The sequence below is a fragment of the Mytilus edulis genome, chromosome 1 (genome assembly GCF_963676685.1).
Source record: "Mytilus edulis chromosome 1, xbMytEdul2.2, whole genome shotgun sequence".
NCBI lineage: Eukaryota > Metazoa > Mollusca > Bivalvia > Mytilida > Mytilidae > Mytilus > Mytilus edulis.
In genome coordinates, this window is record NC_092344.1 from 69,216,362 (window position 1) to 69,232,823 (window position 16,462).

General features: G+C 32.0%; 1 protein-coding gene across 1 annotated transcript; it reads left to right on the forward strand.

The window, feature by feature from the left end:
- The first annotated feature begins 665 nt into the window (after nucleotides 1–665).
- On the forward strand, nucleotides 666–15,100 carry LOC139488081 (XK-related protein 7-like). The gene is made up of 3 exons (XM_071273449.1): nucleotides 666–2,651; nucleotides 7,639–7,844; nucleotides 14,523–15,100. Exons 1-3 carry the CDS (start codon nucleotides 2,056–2,058, stop codon nucleotides 15,083–15,085), a joined length of 1,365 nt encoding a protein of 454 aa, XP_071129550.1. The 5' UTR covers nucleotides 666–2,055; the 3' UTR covers nucleotides 15,086–15,100.
- The last annotated feature ends 1,362 nt before the right edge of the window (nucleotides 15,101–16,462 follow it).

Below are 16,462 nucleotides of genomic sequence, written 5' to 3' on the forward strand. Positions count from 1 at the left end.
AATCAGGTGAACGTCTTATACATTGATTACCTTGCTATCAGTTATTTTATACATAACAAATTAAGATTAACATGTTTTCTTATAATAATTATATTCGTGTACTGTACAATTAGTGTCTATTATTATATGTTTTCACATTTCATACTAAAACATGTGGTCAATGCCAAAAAAAAAAAGATGTTTTCTGAGAAAAAAGAAGATAGTGAATCGTGTTCAATGCCAAAACAATAATTTGTTCTGTGAAAAAAAGGACAATTGGGATTTGAAATATTATCATAATAAGTGCAATCTTTACATCGAAGGATACGAATGCTACCATTTGATTTTTAGGAGGTAGGCTTTCAAGAGTTGACTTGGTAGTGAGAAAAATGCTTTGTTTGAACTCCCGTCGACCTTTTTGCTTTACTTACATCTTGTATTAATTGTAAGTTTGTTAACGTCCTGAATAAATCAGAATTTAGTGAAATTTTTGCCACTTAATGTTCATCAAGTAACAAGTAATACTTTTTAATTGCTAAAAAAGCCTTCTCTGAGATGATACCTATCGGTATATCTACTCGGTATATATCATTCCTGTCGTACATGTCCTAAAATAAAGATGAAGTTCCATTTCAGCGTGTTGTATAATACACAGGCCAGCTATCGAGTGTTGTATTATTCGTCCATTTAAGTGTGTTGTATGGATACGCAGCTAACGGTTCGACAGGGCGACGTAGAAAAATTCATATTCACAAAATTTGAAGTTGAATTAGGTGTAGAAATAATTGTTGAAACTGTATTAAAACATCAAATAATGAAACATAACTTTTATACTATGTAGGTAGTAGGAGTCGATAAAGAGTATCATCTTTAGTTTTTGATGCAGCGTGGGCCCACAATCGTCAAGCCTGAATCTCAAATTTCCTGTACGCAAAGTTCTCTGACGTTCAACATTGTACATAAAAACGAACGTCCTATGGATCTCTGTAATAGAAAGTCAACTGATCTACTTTTTCCCATAAAACCACGTTTGTTCTTTGATGGATTAAATCAAACATCGTACTTTATATCTTATCTCACGTCAAACTATAAATTCTGTCGTGTTTTAAATCTTTTTATTTGATATCCGAGATTTAAATCATCGTCAGAGATTAAACATAAACTGCAAAACAAAGGAATTTTAAAAAATATAAGTATATCAATTTCTCCCGTAACCATTATTTAATTCAAAAACAAAGAAGAAAAATAACAGTATTTTGAATATAATATATTTACAAAGGGTTCAAACACGTGTTCTGACGATTTACCGACTATCTTCACTTTCTGCGGCGTTTGTGTAAACTTATTACTTGTATTACCGTAGGTTTAATCTTCATGTCTTGTGTCACCAATGTTGTTTTCTTTATCTTCGATTTGTTTACCTTATACATCCACTTACTTAAAACTGGTCTCACAACATATTGAACATGTTATATAGTTCTTCACCTACATACATTGATAATCTTTTTTAAATATGCACTGACTTATTAAAATGTCTTTGAACATTTTTAAAAAGATTTTCAATTTTTAACAAAACGGGATTCTACGTGACCGCGGATTTCTTATTCAGAGGCCGACCAGTGTGTTGTGCACAGCTTGAGAGGAGTCAACAGTTAAATATTTACGAAATCAATATATATATTAAAATATTATTTCAATGAGGAAACCGGATTACATCAACCTTTGAACGGATAGACTTTTTATATAATACAGTTTCGGATTTATTTGAACTTTTGATTTGCACATTTCACTACTATATAATTTACAGATCAAATAATCGTGTATACAGTTTATACCGTTACCTGTAAAACTGATTGTTCGAATCAGTGCAGACGTTCAGGTCAGACGAATTATGATTGTCCGATTTACTTAATGCGAAAAGATACAAGATTAATTATTGTTATTTAATTTCTCAGTGGTCACTTCATTTGATAATGAGGATAATTTCAATAATAGTTTTATAGCGTATATGATAGCTATCAATTAAGGGGATTCCCACGATCGTTAACATAGTAAACTTTATCATCACTGTAGCTAATGATAGCAATTGGAAAATCCTGTTGTTGTTCTGCAGTACACATGACACGCGATCGTCTGTTTGTTTTTAAAATGGCAGTAGACTTTGATGGTGGAATGCATAGAGAGAAAATTTCTAGTTATCATTCTCCAACAAAATTGTATAAAAATGAAAATTCATTAAATGGATTAAATGATGCATTAAATGAAGAAACTGTAAAATGTGCTGTTCAACAAAATGATATGGAAATTGTGATAGAAACTGGTGACGAACTTACAACAAAACTTAAAGGCGCAAATATAAATCGTCTGCCAAAATTGTATAAACCACGGGACTTATTGTTTTCAATATTTTCAACGTGTTTATTTGTTGCCGATTTCGTATCTGATATTTTATTAGCCTTGCAATATTACAACGAATCAAATATTTTATTATTTCAATTGACAGTTACGTTTATTGTTGCTCCGTCCATATTTTCATTTATAATAAACTGTGTTTGGAATTATATGGTCTATGTGGAAGAATCGGAAAAGAAAGATTTGGAAATAAGAATACCGAAGAAACTTTTATTTTTGAGAATTTTCTTCTCTCTCATACAACTTGGTAGATTATTCAGGTATGTTTATCGTAAGAACAAGTAAATATTTGAATAATTATATATATAGGAAAATCCCTACTGTAAACATGGATTGTTTATGATGTATTTGTGTCATACTTCTGCACATATCTGCACTTATTATTTCATGTAACAGCTGTAAATAAATGTATAAAATATACATGTTACAATGTGTATATGTTTTCTAAAAGGGTCCACGGCGGGAAATTGTATGAATCTTATTTATCTAAAAGTTATACCAAAATATTATAAGAAGTGGTGTGATATTGCCATTGAGACAACTCTCCAACAAAATACAAATGACGAAAATTAAAGCGCCAAATGGTCACCGTATGACCAGATTTACCTTCAACAATAAGCAATACATATTCCAATCCGTATATCTCGTATAGCCATTATAAATAAAAGGGCCCGATACTATGATAAGGGAGCTACCATTTGATTTTATGGGGTGGGGGGGGGGGGGGGGGGGGCTAGGATGAAATTTGAAAAAAAATGGGCAGGACAGGAGTTTTGAGTATAAAAAAAAGGCAGGATGAGACACTTGCAAAAAAAAAGTCAGGACGACAATTTAGGTAAAAAAAAGTCAGGATGAACTATAAAAAAACGGCAGGACCGAACAGAGTGAAAAATAAAAAGGCAGGACAGAGATTACAGCTAAAAAAAATGCAGGACTCAATTTTTCATCCTAGCCCCCTCCCCCCCTAAAATTATCAGGTAGCTCCCTAACAGTAACTTTAAATTTACAGTATATGTTGCTTTTAAAGTCCCTATACTAACGGGTTCATTTTCAATTCATACATATAATGGATGGAAATGAAAAGCCGGTCGGTCTCTCTTTATAGAATTAAATCAAGAGTTTGAATGCGATAATCACGCTAATAGAAATACTTTGTGGCAATTTAATAGCAGTGTGAATATACAAGTGCTAGCTGAATAACGACTATATAAATAAATGCTTCTAAACCAGGTCGACAATTCAAAATTAATAACGATGTGTTAAGTACTATATATATACCATAGTTCTTACGAGTTAACACATTTAAACAAACGAATCCAAAATTTATTCGCCAAACTTCAATTAAAGAAAATTACATCGTTTTATTTATAGTATTTTAGATAACGTCCCAAAATTGTACTGTTATAGGTCAGTGTTATAGATTTATTTACGTAACACTTTGAATTTTGATTCATATATAGGTTAAAAATTACTGATAAATAGAGAAAGTCAGATAATCTCAGGGCCATTATAAACTCACAAATCAATACAAGATAAACTGACAACGCCAGATAAAAACAAGTTATTAGATGACGAAAAGGCAAATAACTCTTCAAAACACTACATAGCGAACCAAAGACTGAGCAACATGAACCCCATCAACAACGTAGGTTGATATTAGATGCTCCAGAAGCATATGTCAGATCCTGCTTCACTACCGTCATGTATTCCATGGTAAATATAATTCGGTGGTAAATCTTATTCGGTGATGTCAACATTAAATAATAGAAGACATTGTGTTAACGACAATTTGACTCAGATATTCAATAACGGCCAAATATCTGATGGCCAATTTTCGGAATTCCGAAGGGAGGATTTCAATAATAAGATGAGTGTAAAAGAATATATAATTAATGCACGTGCAATCATAGGCCGATAATAGAAACAGTCGTTCCTTTAAAACAGAACGAATCGTATACTCCCTAACAGTATACTTTCGTTTTATAAGAACCTGTTTTCGTTTGATTTGACATTTGAATGAGGATATCTGGCCACGAAGAATCTAACTTTAAATTATTTTATAGTACAAATTTGAAGGCAACCAGTGATTTTCACTTAAAAAGTTATTTATTTCCTAACATTTTTTTTTTAACAGGAGGGAGTGGCCGGATACTTCTCATTTTGTTAAAACTGTCATTAATACATTATAACTTATGTCAGATGTACAGTTGCTTAACGTCCATTCATTAAATTCCAATATCTAGTATCTAAAATTTGTTGGATAATTTAAGCTGGCAGAAAAGCAGATGTTGGTTTGGTTAATTACCAATTCATGTCATTTATCTTTGTTTGTAGGTCCTATTAGTGATTTTAATTACAATCGATTAAGATACCATTTAACTCTGCATTTTTTTATAAAGACGTTTGATGTCTGAAGTTTTGAGAGTTAAAATAGTTAATGCAGATTAATTGCTTCTCCTCAATGCTTAGAAGCTCTTGTAAAACCAATTTATTTGGGGTCAATTAGACCCTTTAACAATTTAATCATCGCGACTGAGAAGTTTTCGTTATAGAAAATGTTAAAATTGATGGCCCGCAAATAGTAATACGGTCGATTAAAGTAAGGAAAAACATGTCTTGAAATATTCCGCTATTTTTCTTGAGTGCTAGTGAAGTGTCCATCACAATAAATTAAATTTTCAAATTCGTACATTTTTTAATTTTGAACTAACAAGTATACTGATACACGTTGTGTATTCAATAAAATAGAATAAACTCGTGACAAGTTTGTTACATATGCCATAGATGTACCTGAGGGTATTACATTTATGCATATGCCTATATATCAAGCCAATCTGGCCAGTAATAATTGGGATTTGTTAAAGTTAAAATTGAAGCTAAAAATTGAAAAAGTCTGTCCAGGAGGTGAAACGAGTGATATATGCATGTGTCTCTTAAACCCCTATAAAGACATTTCATATAGTATTTTCTTTAGTACTAGAATGTACAAGATATTAATTGATTCGAATGCATGTAATATGTCTATTATATATCAGTTTTATATTTGTGACCTTATAGACTTCAATACGACAGTTTAATGATAAAATCCTACGATGTTATTTGTTGACCACCGCGCTGCAGGTATAGATTTAATTAATGAACGGTCAAAGAGATTTGTCACAAGTTAGTTTTAACATAAATGGTCATAAATTTAAGAGTCCGAACTTATTTGTCAAACATGCCATTTAATAAAATATATACATGAATAAACAGCTGGATAGTCTGTTTTGCAATAAAACAACTAGCCCATATCACTGACTTCTTGGCATTTCACATTATTGTCAAGATTATTCTAATCCAGACAATTCAACCGATATGCTTAGACAATTTATATAAAAGATGTTTTGCTCTAATATTATTTAATAAGCGTCGAATATTCTTATCCTTGAAAATTGAGCGTCTCCAAATGATTATTATTTTAAAAAGTTTGCGAGTTTCTACGAGGGATAATTTTATCATTATTCGTACAATATCCGTCAGTTTATTGCATGTCAGACTTTTTAAAATCACACAAATACGACATTTCTTACCGATAATATTGTTTTTAAGCGATATTGCACTGTGTGGAATATTGCAACGTTTTGGGATGAGTATAACAGTGACTTTAAAATATAAGATGGTACTAATATTTCTGCAATAATACACACAAAAAAAACGGTATGGATCCTGCTTCAGTCTACCAATACAGACTGAATTTTGGTATGACCCTAAGGGTTGACAAAGATATAGAAATATGGTTACCACTGGATCTTTGCAATATTGGGCATCTGTTCGGCTGTACGGGATGTCTTAAAACGCAGCAACGTTTTAAGGAGCCCATAGGTGGCATGTTTCTTATATCTGGGATATTCTTACTTTCATCGTTGTTAAAAACTTATCCAATTTTATAAAGGTTTACATTTCCTTGCAAAACTTACCTGTTATTATTATGTATTAATTAGTTTGTGTACTTTCTAGCCATGAAATATTTGCCACTGGACATTTTTCTGTCCACATTCAATCGAGGTTAAAAGTAAGTTACCTGCGTTCTAATGTCTTTTTAATACCTTTGATGTAACTCGTGAATGGTTTAAATAAACTGAAGCATTTAGCCATACTAGCCTGCTGAGATACATATGATAGAGTGCTTAAGAAACCATTTTGCAAATTATCTGAATCAGTCAGGGTCAAAACTCTATTAAAAACAAAATATTCAGAGCCCATCTGCGAAATAGCTTCAGTTATTATCAATCTTATGCATTAGACGTAATTTTATCCAAACCTTTGGTCAAATACATCTGTAAATTCAGACAGTATCCACATTTACCATTTATTTTTAGTTTAAACATATAATTCAACAGCACTCAATAAATTCACTATTACTTATGTATAATTATAGATAAATGAAAATACAATATGATCATGATACTATAGTACATCATTGTAAATTGTTATGTCGCTGTGCTATTGTGTAATTAACATGTCGAAGTCAAAGTTGACATATTTGACCTTCCTTGACCATTTCACATAATTTTAGATTGATGCAAAATTAGATAAGAGCCACAGTCTTAACTATTAAGATATTTCATCAACTTTATCTTCTTTTTGAAGACATTTTGTAGTAAAATATTGTTCATGTCTAATGTTGTGGCTCATATCTATATATTTATAATACAATCTGAAAATGAGGCGTATTATGCAGCATTTGCAGTTTAACTTTGAATCCAAGAAGATTTTAATGAGATGTTAGAAACAATATTTATATCTTTAAGATATCTTGCAGTTTCTTGAAGGATGTTATTATTTATTTTTTTTTAGTATGAGGTCCCTTTTCACTACACTCAAACTAGTGCACATTTTTATTTAAGGGCCCAGCTAACGCCCACCTCCGGGTGCGGGATTTTCTCGCTGCATCGAAGACCCATTGATGGCCTTCGGCTGTTGTCTGCTCTTTGGTCGGGTTGGTGTCATTTTGTTATATACACCATTTCCATTCTCAATTCCATTGATATCCTTCTTACTCTTATATCAAACTCTCACCATTTTTTTCCCTTTCTAATCAATATTACTAAATCTTACATGTATATAATCTGAATTACATTTTTAATTTTGTAGAAATTTGGAATACATTTATTACATGGTTTTAAGTTGGAAATGGAAGTTGGTTATTTTTTAAATCAATTTCACTAAATCTTATATATAAACTAAATTCCTTGTTTAATTTTGTAGAAATTTGGAATACATGTATTACATGGTTTTAAGCTGGAAATGGAAAGGTACAGATTTAGAAACAAGAGTACGATTACGAGCTATGGAGGAGAAACGAGACGCATGCATTCTGGGACTTGTTGATGGCTTCCTGGAATCGGCCATGCAACTCCTATTACAGCTTTACTTAGCATTTCATCACAACCTCCCTGCTACATTTTTACGAGGTAACTCACTCACAATGTATCATTTTCACCCAGTAGATTAAAATAGTTTAGATTATTTCTGAAAGGTTAATGTGTTTTATGATTATAAAATCCCGTTTTATATATGTGTCAAATAATAAATGTTTAACATAGAATAGTTTCATAAATATAGCATTAAAGAACAGATTCCTATGATTAAACAAATTATAATTTGTGATGTCACTTGACTTTTGTTACGTATACTTAAAACAAAGTCTGAACGATAGTTTGTTTATGTTTCATAAGCAGACTACAACGAAACACGTGTCTCTATTCATTTGATATCTCAGATTTCGTCTATTTGCATGCTCGTTATCAAAAATCTCTCTCTATATATATGTATATATTGTATAGGTGTCATACCACCAATTAAAAGTCCCTATCTGTTCAACCAAATATGGCAATTTTCACAGCTTTCTAAATATTTTACCTTAAGTTTAACTTCATAGAAACTAGGTATATCCTGAATTGTACAGGTGTCACCTTTCTGTGTGCCAATTTTCAACATACATTCAAAATCATATAAGAAAGCAGAGAGCTTCCGAAAGGAGGTACCACTAAAAATAACCCCTGGTTTTCTGGAAATCTTAAATTAGTATAGTATGGAGCGCATTAATCCTCAATTTTTAATGCAAACTCATAGACAGGTAAATTTTGGCTCAAAATGGTCTTAATATATTTCTCTTTCAACAAAACTTTCATTTCTGCAAATTTGTTAGTTAGTTTAGGTGAACAATGACATCAAATGCACTTTTTTTTGTCCGAGTAGGCCTACTTTCACATACGTTCTAAATTTGAGGGAGTAATTGGTGGTATGACACCTAAACACACCCGGATATTAGTTTAAAGTTCATAAGGTTTCGAACCATTGCTATACTACACATTGGAAGTTGTTGAATTCTAGGCCATGATGGCTAAAATGCGGTTGAAAAAATGGTTCCTCTGTAAATAAAGAGTAATACTTTCCACCAGTAAGGGCATGCTTTTATTCTCTACTTGGTAAAAAGTTAAGGTGGACGTTCCTTGGTAAATGCGACATTCGTTTATTTCGAACATTGAGCTTGAAAAAGCTTAGAGTACAATATATTTTTGAAAAATTCATACAAGTTGATGACCCATCCCTCAATCAAGCTTTTAAAGGTGTGTCAAAAAGTAACACATGCCCAGCGTTAGACCACAATAAATTGTTTGTTTCGAGTTGGTTTGTTAAAAAATGATTTGTATTGTTGGAATTATTTACTATTGGGAGCTAATAAATGTATTTAAGAGTAAATACACAAATTGAAAACCACGTGAAATGTAAAACCATGTTAATTATAGACATGGAACAATTGCAATACAAATTAAAAGAAATTCTATCAAAGATAATACAATGAAATGCTCTTGTTCTATCATGATTGAGTAGGATTGCATAGTCAACTATTCTGTATCTTTGCCAGTATGTTTGACACACAACAAGCGGTCAATTAGTATATGAAGTATATTTTTTCCATTATTAGCATGCCAAGCATTCAGATTCTATCAATACCCCCGTAGCATATGTACCAATATATATGTTGTCATGGAATAATAGTCGATGAGACTCCAGAATCTTCAAGTTAATTATGGAGGACTTTTTTGTTGGGAGATATTTTTTTTTACGTGACGAGTTATATTATAATTATAACGTTTGCCCCAGTGAAGTTGGCGGTGTTGATTGGTTTGCGCGTTTTCACCTTTTTGGTGGATGAGTGTGTGTGTGTATGTGTGTTTTTTATCTTAAAAACGATCTTCCTAAATACTATACTGATGCAAAGACTTATCAATGATTTTCTATTAAAAGGGTGGGTTGAACAAAGCTATACATCACATCCATTGAAACTTTCATAACATATTTGAATTGATACGTTATTTTTCGGTCGGTCCAACAAACAGCCATGCTTGATATAAAACGCAAACGTCAATGTGTTGCGTATTATTCGACATAACCTTTGACATTAACATTAACCTGAGGGTTAATCTTTCAAGAGGAATGGTCGTCTTCAGCTCGGTCTTTTTTTATACTTTATATGGCATGTGGTTACATGAGTCCATGCCAATGTTTTTACTTTATATGGCATGTGGTTAAATAGTTCACGCCAATATGTTGCGTACAATTCGACGAGACCTTTTACTTTATTCTTTGAACTTATTGGCGACTTTTTTATATTAAGATAAATAATATCGTGCTTCTTTTAAAAAAATTGAGTCCCTACATTTGCCGTTGAATTGCACAAGGTAATGCCACACACATTGAGGGGCGAGATCACGTGTATTAGTCAACTTTAAACAACTCTTGTTTCAAATTGATTTACAGATATGCTATTTTAACACGCACACGTTTCGGTTTATTATGTCAGGTATGCGGTAAAAGAAACTCAACTGTAGGACCTTCTAGAACCTCACTTCCGAAACCCCGATTTGAAAAGTTACTGTAGAATATTTTGAAACTAAATCCTTTGTCTGTCAGATATTACAGAAAAATGAAGCGCATTTTCTTTGAAAAAGTAATTAGATTATATTTTTTGTTTTTCATTAAAAAAAATAAGGATGTTGTTGTTTTTCAATTAAAATTTATCATATTCACATCCTGAAAGCAAGCTTTAGTCAGATCATATTTTTACAATGAAAAAAAATATTTTTGTTGATTTTTAATTAAAATTTAACGAAAAAGATGTTGTTTTGATCGTGAAAGCAATATTTGACCAGATAAGACTGTATATGTTTGCTTATCGTTGAAGGTCGTACGATGACCTATACATGCTGGTTGAAATTTTTCTCATTAGCAAGCATATCATCACCTCTATATAGACAGTATTTTGCATTTTGCATCAAATTTAAGCCAGCAATTATTTTGGGATTTGTTCTCTTTATGATCAAAAGAAATGCTATCAAACTGTCAATTCGGAAATAACAGCAAATTGATATTTTTTTTACATCAGGTATTAATTCAAAATGGCATATAATACCTATGTTTTCGTTAAAAATCATTACATAACGGATAAATGTAAAATTTTGTTTTTCTTATGAAATCTCACTTGTTATCGAAAATTGGACACTTATAATCAAGCAAGAATAGCATTCAACACATAAATTAATTTCGGACAAGTCCTAGAACAGAAACAGTTTTGTTCAATTATGTTTTGTTTTATTACTATCTTCTGTTTTTCAAAATTTTACGCTGGGCATCAAGTCGGAATTCCATACCTTAAGATAAATTGTTCTTGAAATTAAAGCACACAAACATGAATATCATAATTTTAAAATTTTATAATAAAAGTTTATTACAGTTTCCCCCATGTTTTACATGCCGCAAATTTGAAATTCTCTGGATTCAATTGTTTTTTTCCATCGAAATTCTAGCTCAAAATGGTATTTCTCATATTTTTTTTTTTTTTTTAACCAAAAATAAAATGAATTTTACGAAAGTATATTTTTTTGATGTTTTTTTTTAAATCCGACAATATTCTTGCATGTGTCTTTTCGATGAGAATTCCTTCACGATCCTCTCGGAATACGCACCAGCTCGACACCGTGCTACTTATTTGACACCGTGCTACTTATTTGACGATTTTATTTTGACTTCGAGTGTACAACACTTATCCTTATTGCCAATACCTATAAATGATGTATACCTCATGGAAATGGAGAAAATACCAGTTTCCAGCCGCGGGTCTTTAAATCAATTTAAAACCAAAACTTCAAGATAGCATGATAGCATGTCGATTCGTATGTAAATGTCTGTTTGCTATATACTTTCCTGTAAAATTGAGGTTTCATTGTTTTATTTAATCTCTAATACCCATATAAGTATGACATGTAAGTGTTTACTAGTTAATACAAATGTCATTTTGGAAAGCCTAAATGCATGTATATTTAAATCAAAATTGTGTATTTAGGGGATGACACAGGGTGATAATTTCTCAAGTTCCGCTATTTTCAAATTTTATTTTTCCTATCTCACTTTTTTCATCCTTTTTTCCAAGTTCCCATATTTTTAGCCCTATATACCACTTCCCCAACTTTTTTATACCTCATATCTCTCATCACAAAACAGTTCGGCATTGGGAGTAAGGGTGAGGGGTTCTCGGTATTTACTTGTAAAAGTTATAAAAATTTGTCCTGTATATGGATGTAAATGCCATTCAATGGAATCAATTCGTCATTTAACCTTTTTCCAAAAAATATTTTTTTCAATTAAAAGACCCATGTTAATATTTGCCGCTGTATTTTTTTTTACATCTAAGCCGTAATACCAATTTGATTTGTATGCCCCACGACAAAATGTCGAGATGCATATTAAGTTACTCCTGTCCGCCCGTCCGAATTTCTGCAGGATTTTTTAAATTTTTTTTTAAATATTCTCAAAATGACAGGTATTGGCACTTCATGCAGTCATTTCATTTTGTATACAGAATGCCAATAAAAGATAGATCATTATAGAAAACGTTAAATCTATAATTTCTTATAGCCAGGTGGAGACATCATGTGGGTCTTAAAGACAGCACAACAATCATTTTAAGATGTACTTCATTATCGCTGTTTGACAAATCTAAAGTATATGGAATCATAATACTTCCATGGTGGAACTATGGTCATGCATATTGCAAAGCAGAAGAGGGCATCGTTAATAGATTTGATAAAGGAAATGGGGAATGTGTCAAAGCGACAACCCGGCCATAGAGCAGACAACAGCTCCATAACTAGTTTCATTTGAATATGGCATGTCTAATTGGATGTCCGTCATCATGTTTAATTAACATAATATCAGCGCGCTGAAAGACTCCCGCCTAAATTAATGAAATCCATCATTCTGCATAAACCATGATACTATTGTTATATTTTGTAGTTTGGACGCATCTAACACAACTGCAGCATGTATTTGATGCATATTGTTACGCAAGAGTTTTTTGTATTTTCTTGTCCCATCTAGGAGCATTATGTTTTTGGTCTGTGCGTCGTACCGTTCGTTCGTCCGTTCATCCGTTCGTCTGTCCGTCCGTCCGTCAAGTTTTCCCGCTTTAGGTTAAAGATTTTGGTCAAGGTTGTTTTTGATGAAGTTGAAGTCAAATCAACTTAAACCTTGGTCCAGATGTTCTCTATGGTATTGTTTTTTTTTTATTTTAATGCCAAATTAGATTTTTAACCTCAATTTCATAATCCACTGAACTTAGAAAATTATAGTGCGAGTGCGACATCCGTGTACTATGAACACATACATTCTTGTTTGCAATGATTTGAAAATCAGATTATTGGCACAGAAACAAGTATACCATCTTTTACTTTACACAATGCGTCACCATAAGTTCGAACCATAGAGGATTTAACATTTCACTCTATTTATATATATATGATTTTTTTATTGATATAACTTACCTGTTTCTTGAATAATGCTGTTTTTGTTCGTCAAGAAACTACATCGATGATCCAACAGAGTGTTTTTGTTATGTACAAATTAGGACACACTGAATTTCATTGTTAAATTTAATGTCTTTTCTGTTTTAGCTAATGTTTTTAGTTTTGACGAAAATAGTGGTATTTTACGAAAACGATTATGACATTTACCAGTGTATATGTTCTTTAAATGTTAAAATATATTTAATATTACATTTTAATGTGTGATGTTGCTATGTACTTTAAATAAAGAATCTGATAGTTCGGTAATCCATTGACGGGATGATAGTAAATACTTGGTCGCGAACCGATTCAAAAACAAACGGATGTTTGTGAAGCTTTTGAAATATTCTACAGCTAAGCTTTTCTATCGCAGATACACATGTCCCGATGTTTATGAAATGCATGATGTTCGAACAATCACCAAAAAGTTAATTTTAATGAGAATCCGGTATTTGAGAAATACATCGTGAGTTGTATCTGCTTTTATCTGTTATGTTGTCGTGACCGAAACTGCATACGGAGTTTTCTTTGTTTTATACTATTCGGACGTTGACTTGACACATATAAGGCGGGGGCAATTTTGTAAAGATCAAATTTTATGACGGAGGTGATATCTCAGATTCAAATTAAATTTAGTACATGTATGTATATACATAGAATTAGTTCAGTTTATGAAGAGTTAATAAAGTTGATATATATAAAACATGAATAAATGACATCAATTTTTGTTTTTGGAATTATCAGCAACAAAATCAAGCGAGCACATTAGGGCCAGCTGGTGAAGTCAGCATAAAAAAATAAATGCCATAACTATTAGAATATTTGTGGAGGGCGGTCCAGTTTAAGAATGATGACATTGATAGATTGATACGGATTGACATAAAAACATGACTGCATTATTACGTGAGGTCATTGTTTATGAAATATCCCAATTAATCCTGCAATTTGATTTAGCTAAAAGCCGATAAAACTAAAGAATCTGATGTATTTCTCAAAAACCAGATTCTCGATACAATTAGCTTTTTTGGTGATTGTTCGCTGAACACACTCGTCGAATAATTATAGTGTGACACGCAGACGATCTTTTAAATTATTGTGTTATTCTAGGCAGATATTTAACGATACCAATGTGTAGAAACCCGATCATCTTTACAAATCAATCTGCTAATTAGTACTGATACTTAATTTGAGGGTTTGTTGATTTTTTTTTTCAAATTTAATACAATATCCATGTTCTTTTTTCAGTTGTTACACTATCGCTGTCACTAGCGGGTACATCATGGATTCACACTGCTTTCTACAGACACAGCAGGAACATTGATATTACAAAGCATAAAATGGGAATTCGGATTTCGTTTGTTTACTGGTTGTGTGTTTTAGCAGAACTATCTCCACGATTTCTACTTTTGGCATCCTTTGGAGCCTATTTTATGCCGTGGTGCTTTATTTTACCGTCGGCACATTTTTTATTGATGATGACTGTTCACATCTACACCAATCCTGAACTTTACGGAATGTGCTGCTGTAAAGCAGGAAAATTCCTTTTTCTAGTTTTATGCAGCTATATCAACATATTTTGTTTTATAAACGTTACCGGTGGAAAGACCTTCAAAAAGCGTTTGATGTTTTATATTTTGTTTTACATAGAAAATATTGTTATGGTGGCCTTATCGTGGTACAAGACACAAATGAACCAATCGTACTTGGTCTATACTTTACTAATCGCCCCTGTGGGCTTCGTTTGTCATATGTTGTTTTTACTGTTGTATTACAAATTATTTCACCCAAATAACAGAACATATTTATAAAAAAAAATGAATGACCGTTTTTGTTTGTTATTTTGCCATATTATAGGTGTTTGACATTTAAATGCCCGTGGTAAAATAAAGTTATTAATCCATATCTGTACAAAAAGTAAACAATATGTTATTCGTAAGCCTATACACAAAATGACCTTCAACAATATCGTAATAGACGATAACGGAGAAAGAAAAAGGAGAGAGAAAACCTAGGTTTAAAATATGTCAAAAAAGGAAAATCAAAAACAAGACGTCGAACAAATATCAACAAAACAGTTAAAAACATTCACACAAACCCCAATTTACCTTGACCGTTAACATGTACTCTCGGGAAGGATTAGTAATTGCCTGTCCCAATCATGTCGGAGGCACAGTGATAAAACACCAAACATATTCCATAAGACTGGAAAGTAAAACGAGGAAACGGTATAGCTTAAGTATATTGAAGATGATTTACATCTACAATCTCAAATCGTCTTCAGTTAAATGTTCTCTGTGAAAAGCTCGTAGAGTATACAGAGGTCACTCTCTATGTAATTATATTTTTATACAAGGAGGTCTTTGTTCGAAGACGTTGTTAATGATAATAAAAGAGGATATGTGGATATATATATTTATTAAGAAGCTACCCCCTTTACAACGGGGGCACTTGTAGGCAGGGTACCCACAAATGCGTCTAAGAGCATATACAATGAATAATGTACAATTAAATAAAATACACATAGGACAATATCAAAGTTAAAAATTAATTCTCTTTTAAAACGAGTCAACATTCATGTAAAACATAACAACATTATATATTAATATAAAATCTCAACATTTAGAGATCACATCAATTAAGTTGCACACGTAAATCACAGTTAGCTTAATCTTCTAAAATTGAAGATCTGTAAGTGTACATTTCACTCAGCATCTTTTTACTAAAAGTGTCAACATGTTTACAAACATTTGGATCAACCTTATAAAACATTCACCTAGCAGTATGTTTATTTTTTCGTAGGACGGTAACTCTGTAAAGCAAAAGTCGGTGAAGTTAGTACTTAGGTACATGTACTCATTTATATCGGCAAAATACTTACTTCGTATAGGAGAATATTCAGAACATTCGAGAACGAAATGTTCCATGGACGGACTCCTCAGATTTGCCTGAACACATTTGACAAAAGGGAGTCTCGGACATATTCATTCTATACAAAACTTGATTTATGGGTAGACAATTTGTTCGTGCTAACAATTTTAACCTTGTAGACTTAAAATCGAGCAAGTTTGACAAATAAGGCTGTCTACCAGACGCAAGTCTGAATTTGGAGAACGCATTAAGACTGCTTTTATTTCTTATAACTTGAAATTCTCTTTCACGAACAAACCTTCCAAAAAACTGTTTGA

Bases quoted from the DNA above. Each gene is read 5' to 3' on its own strand.
- LOC139488081 (XM_071273449.1), top strand. From the start codon at position 2,056: ATGATAGCAATTGGAAAATCCTGTTGTTGTTCTGCAGTACACATGACA. The intron at 2,652-7,638 runs GTATGTTTATCG...TTAATTTTGTAG, and splicing joins CAACTTGGTAGATTATTCAG to AAATTTGGAATACATGTATT. The intron at 7,845-14,522 runs GTAACTCACTCA...TTCTTTTTTCAG, and splicing joins CCCTGCTACATTTTTACGAG to TTGTTACACTATCGCTGTCA.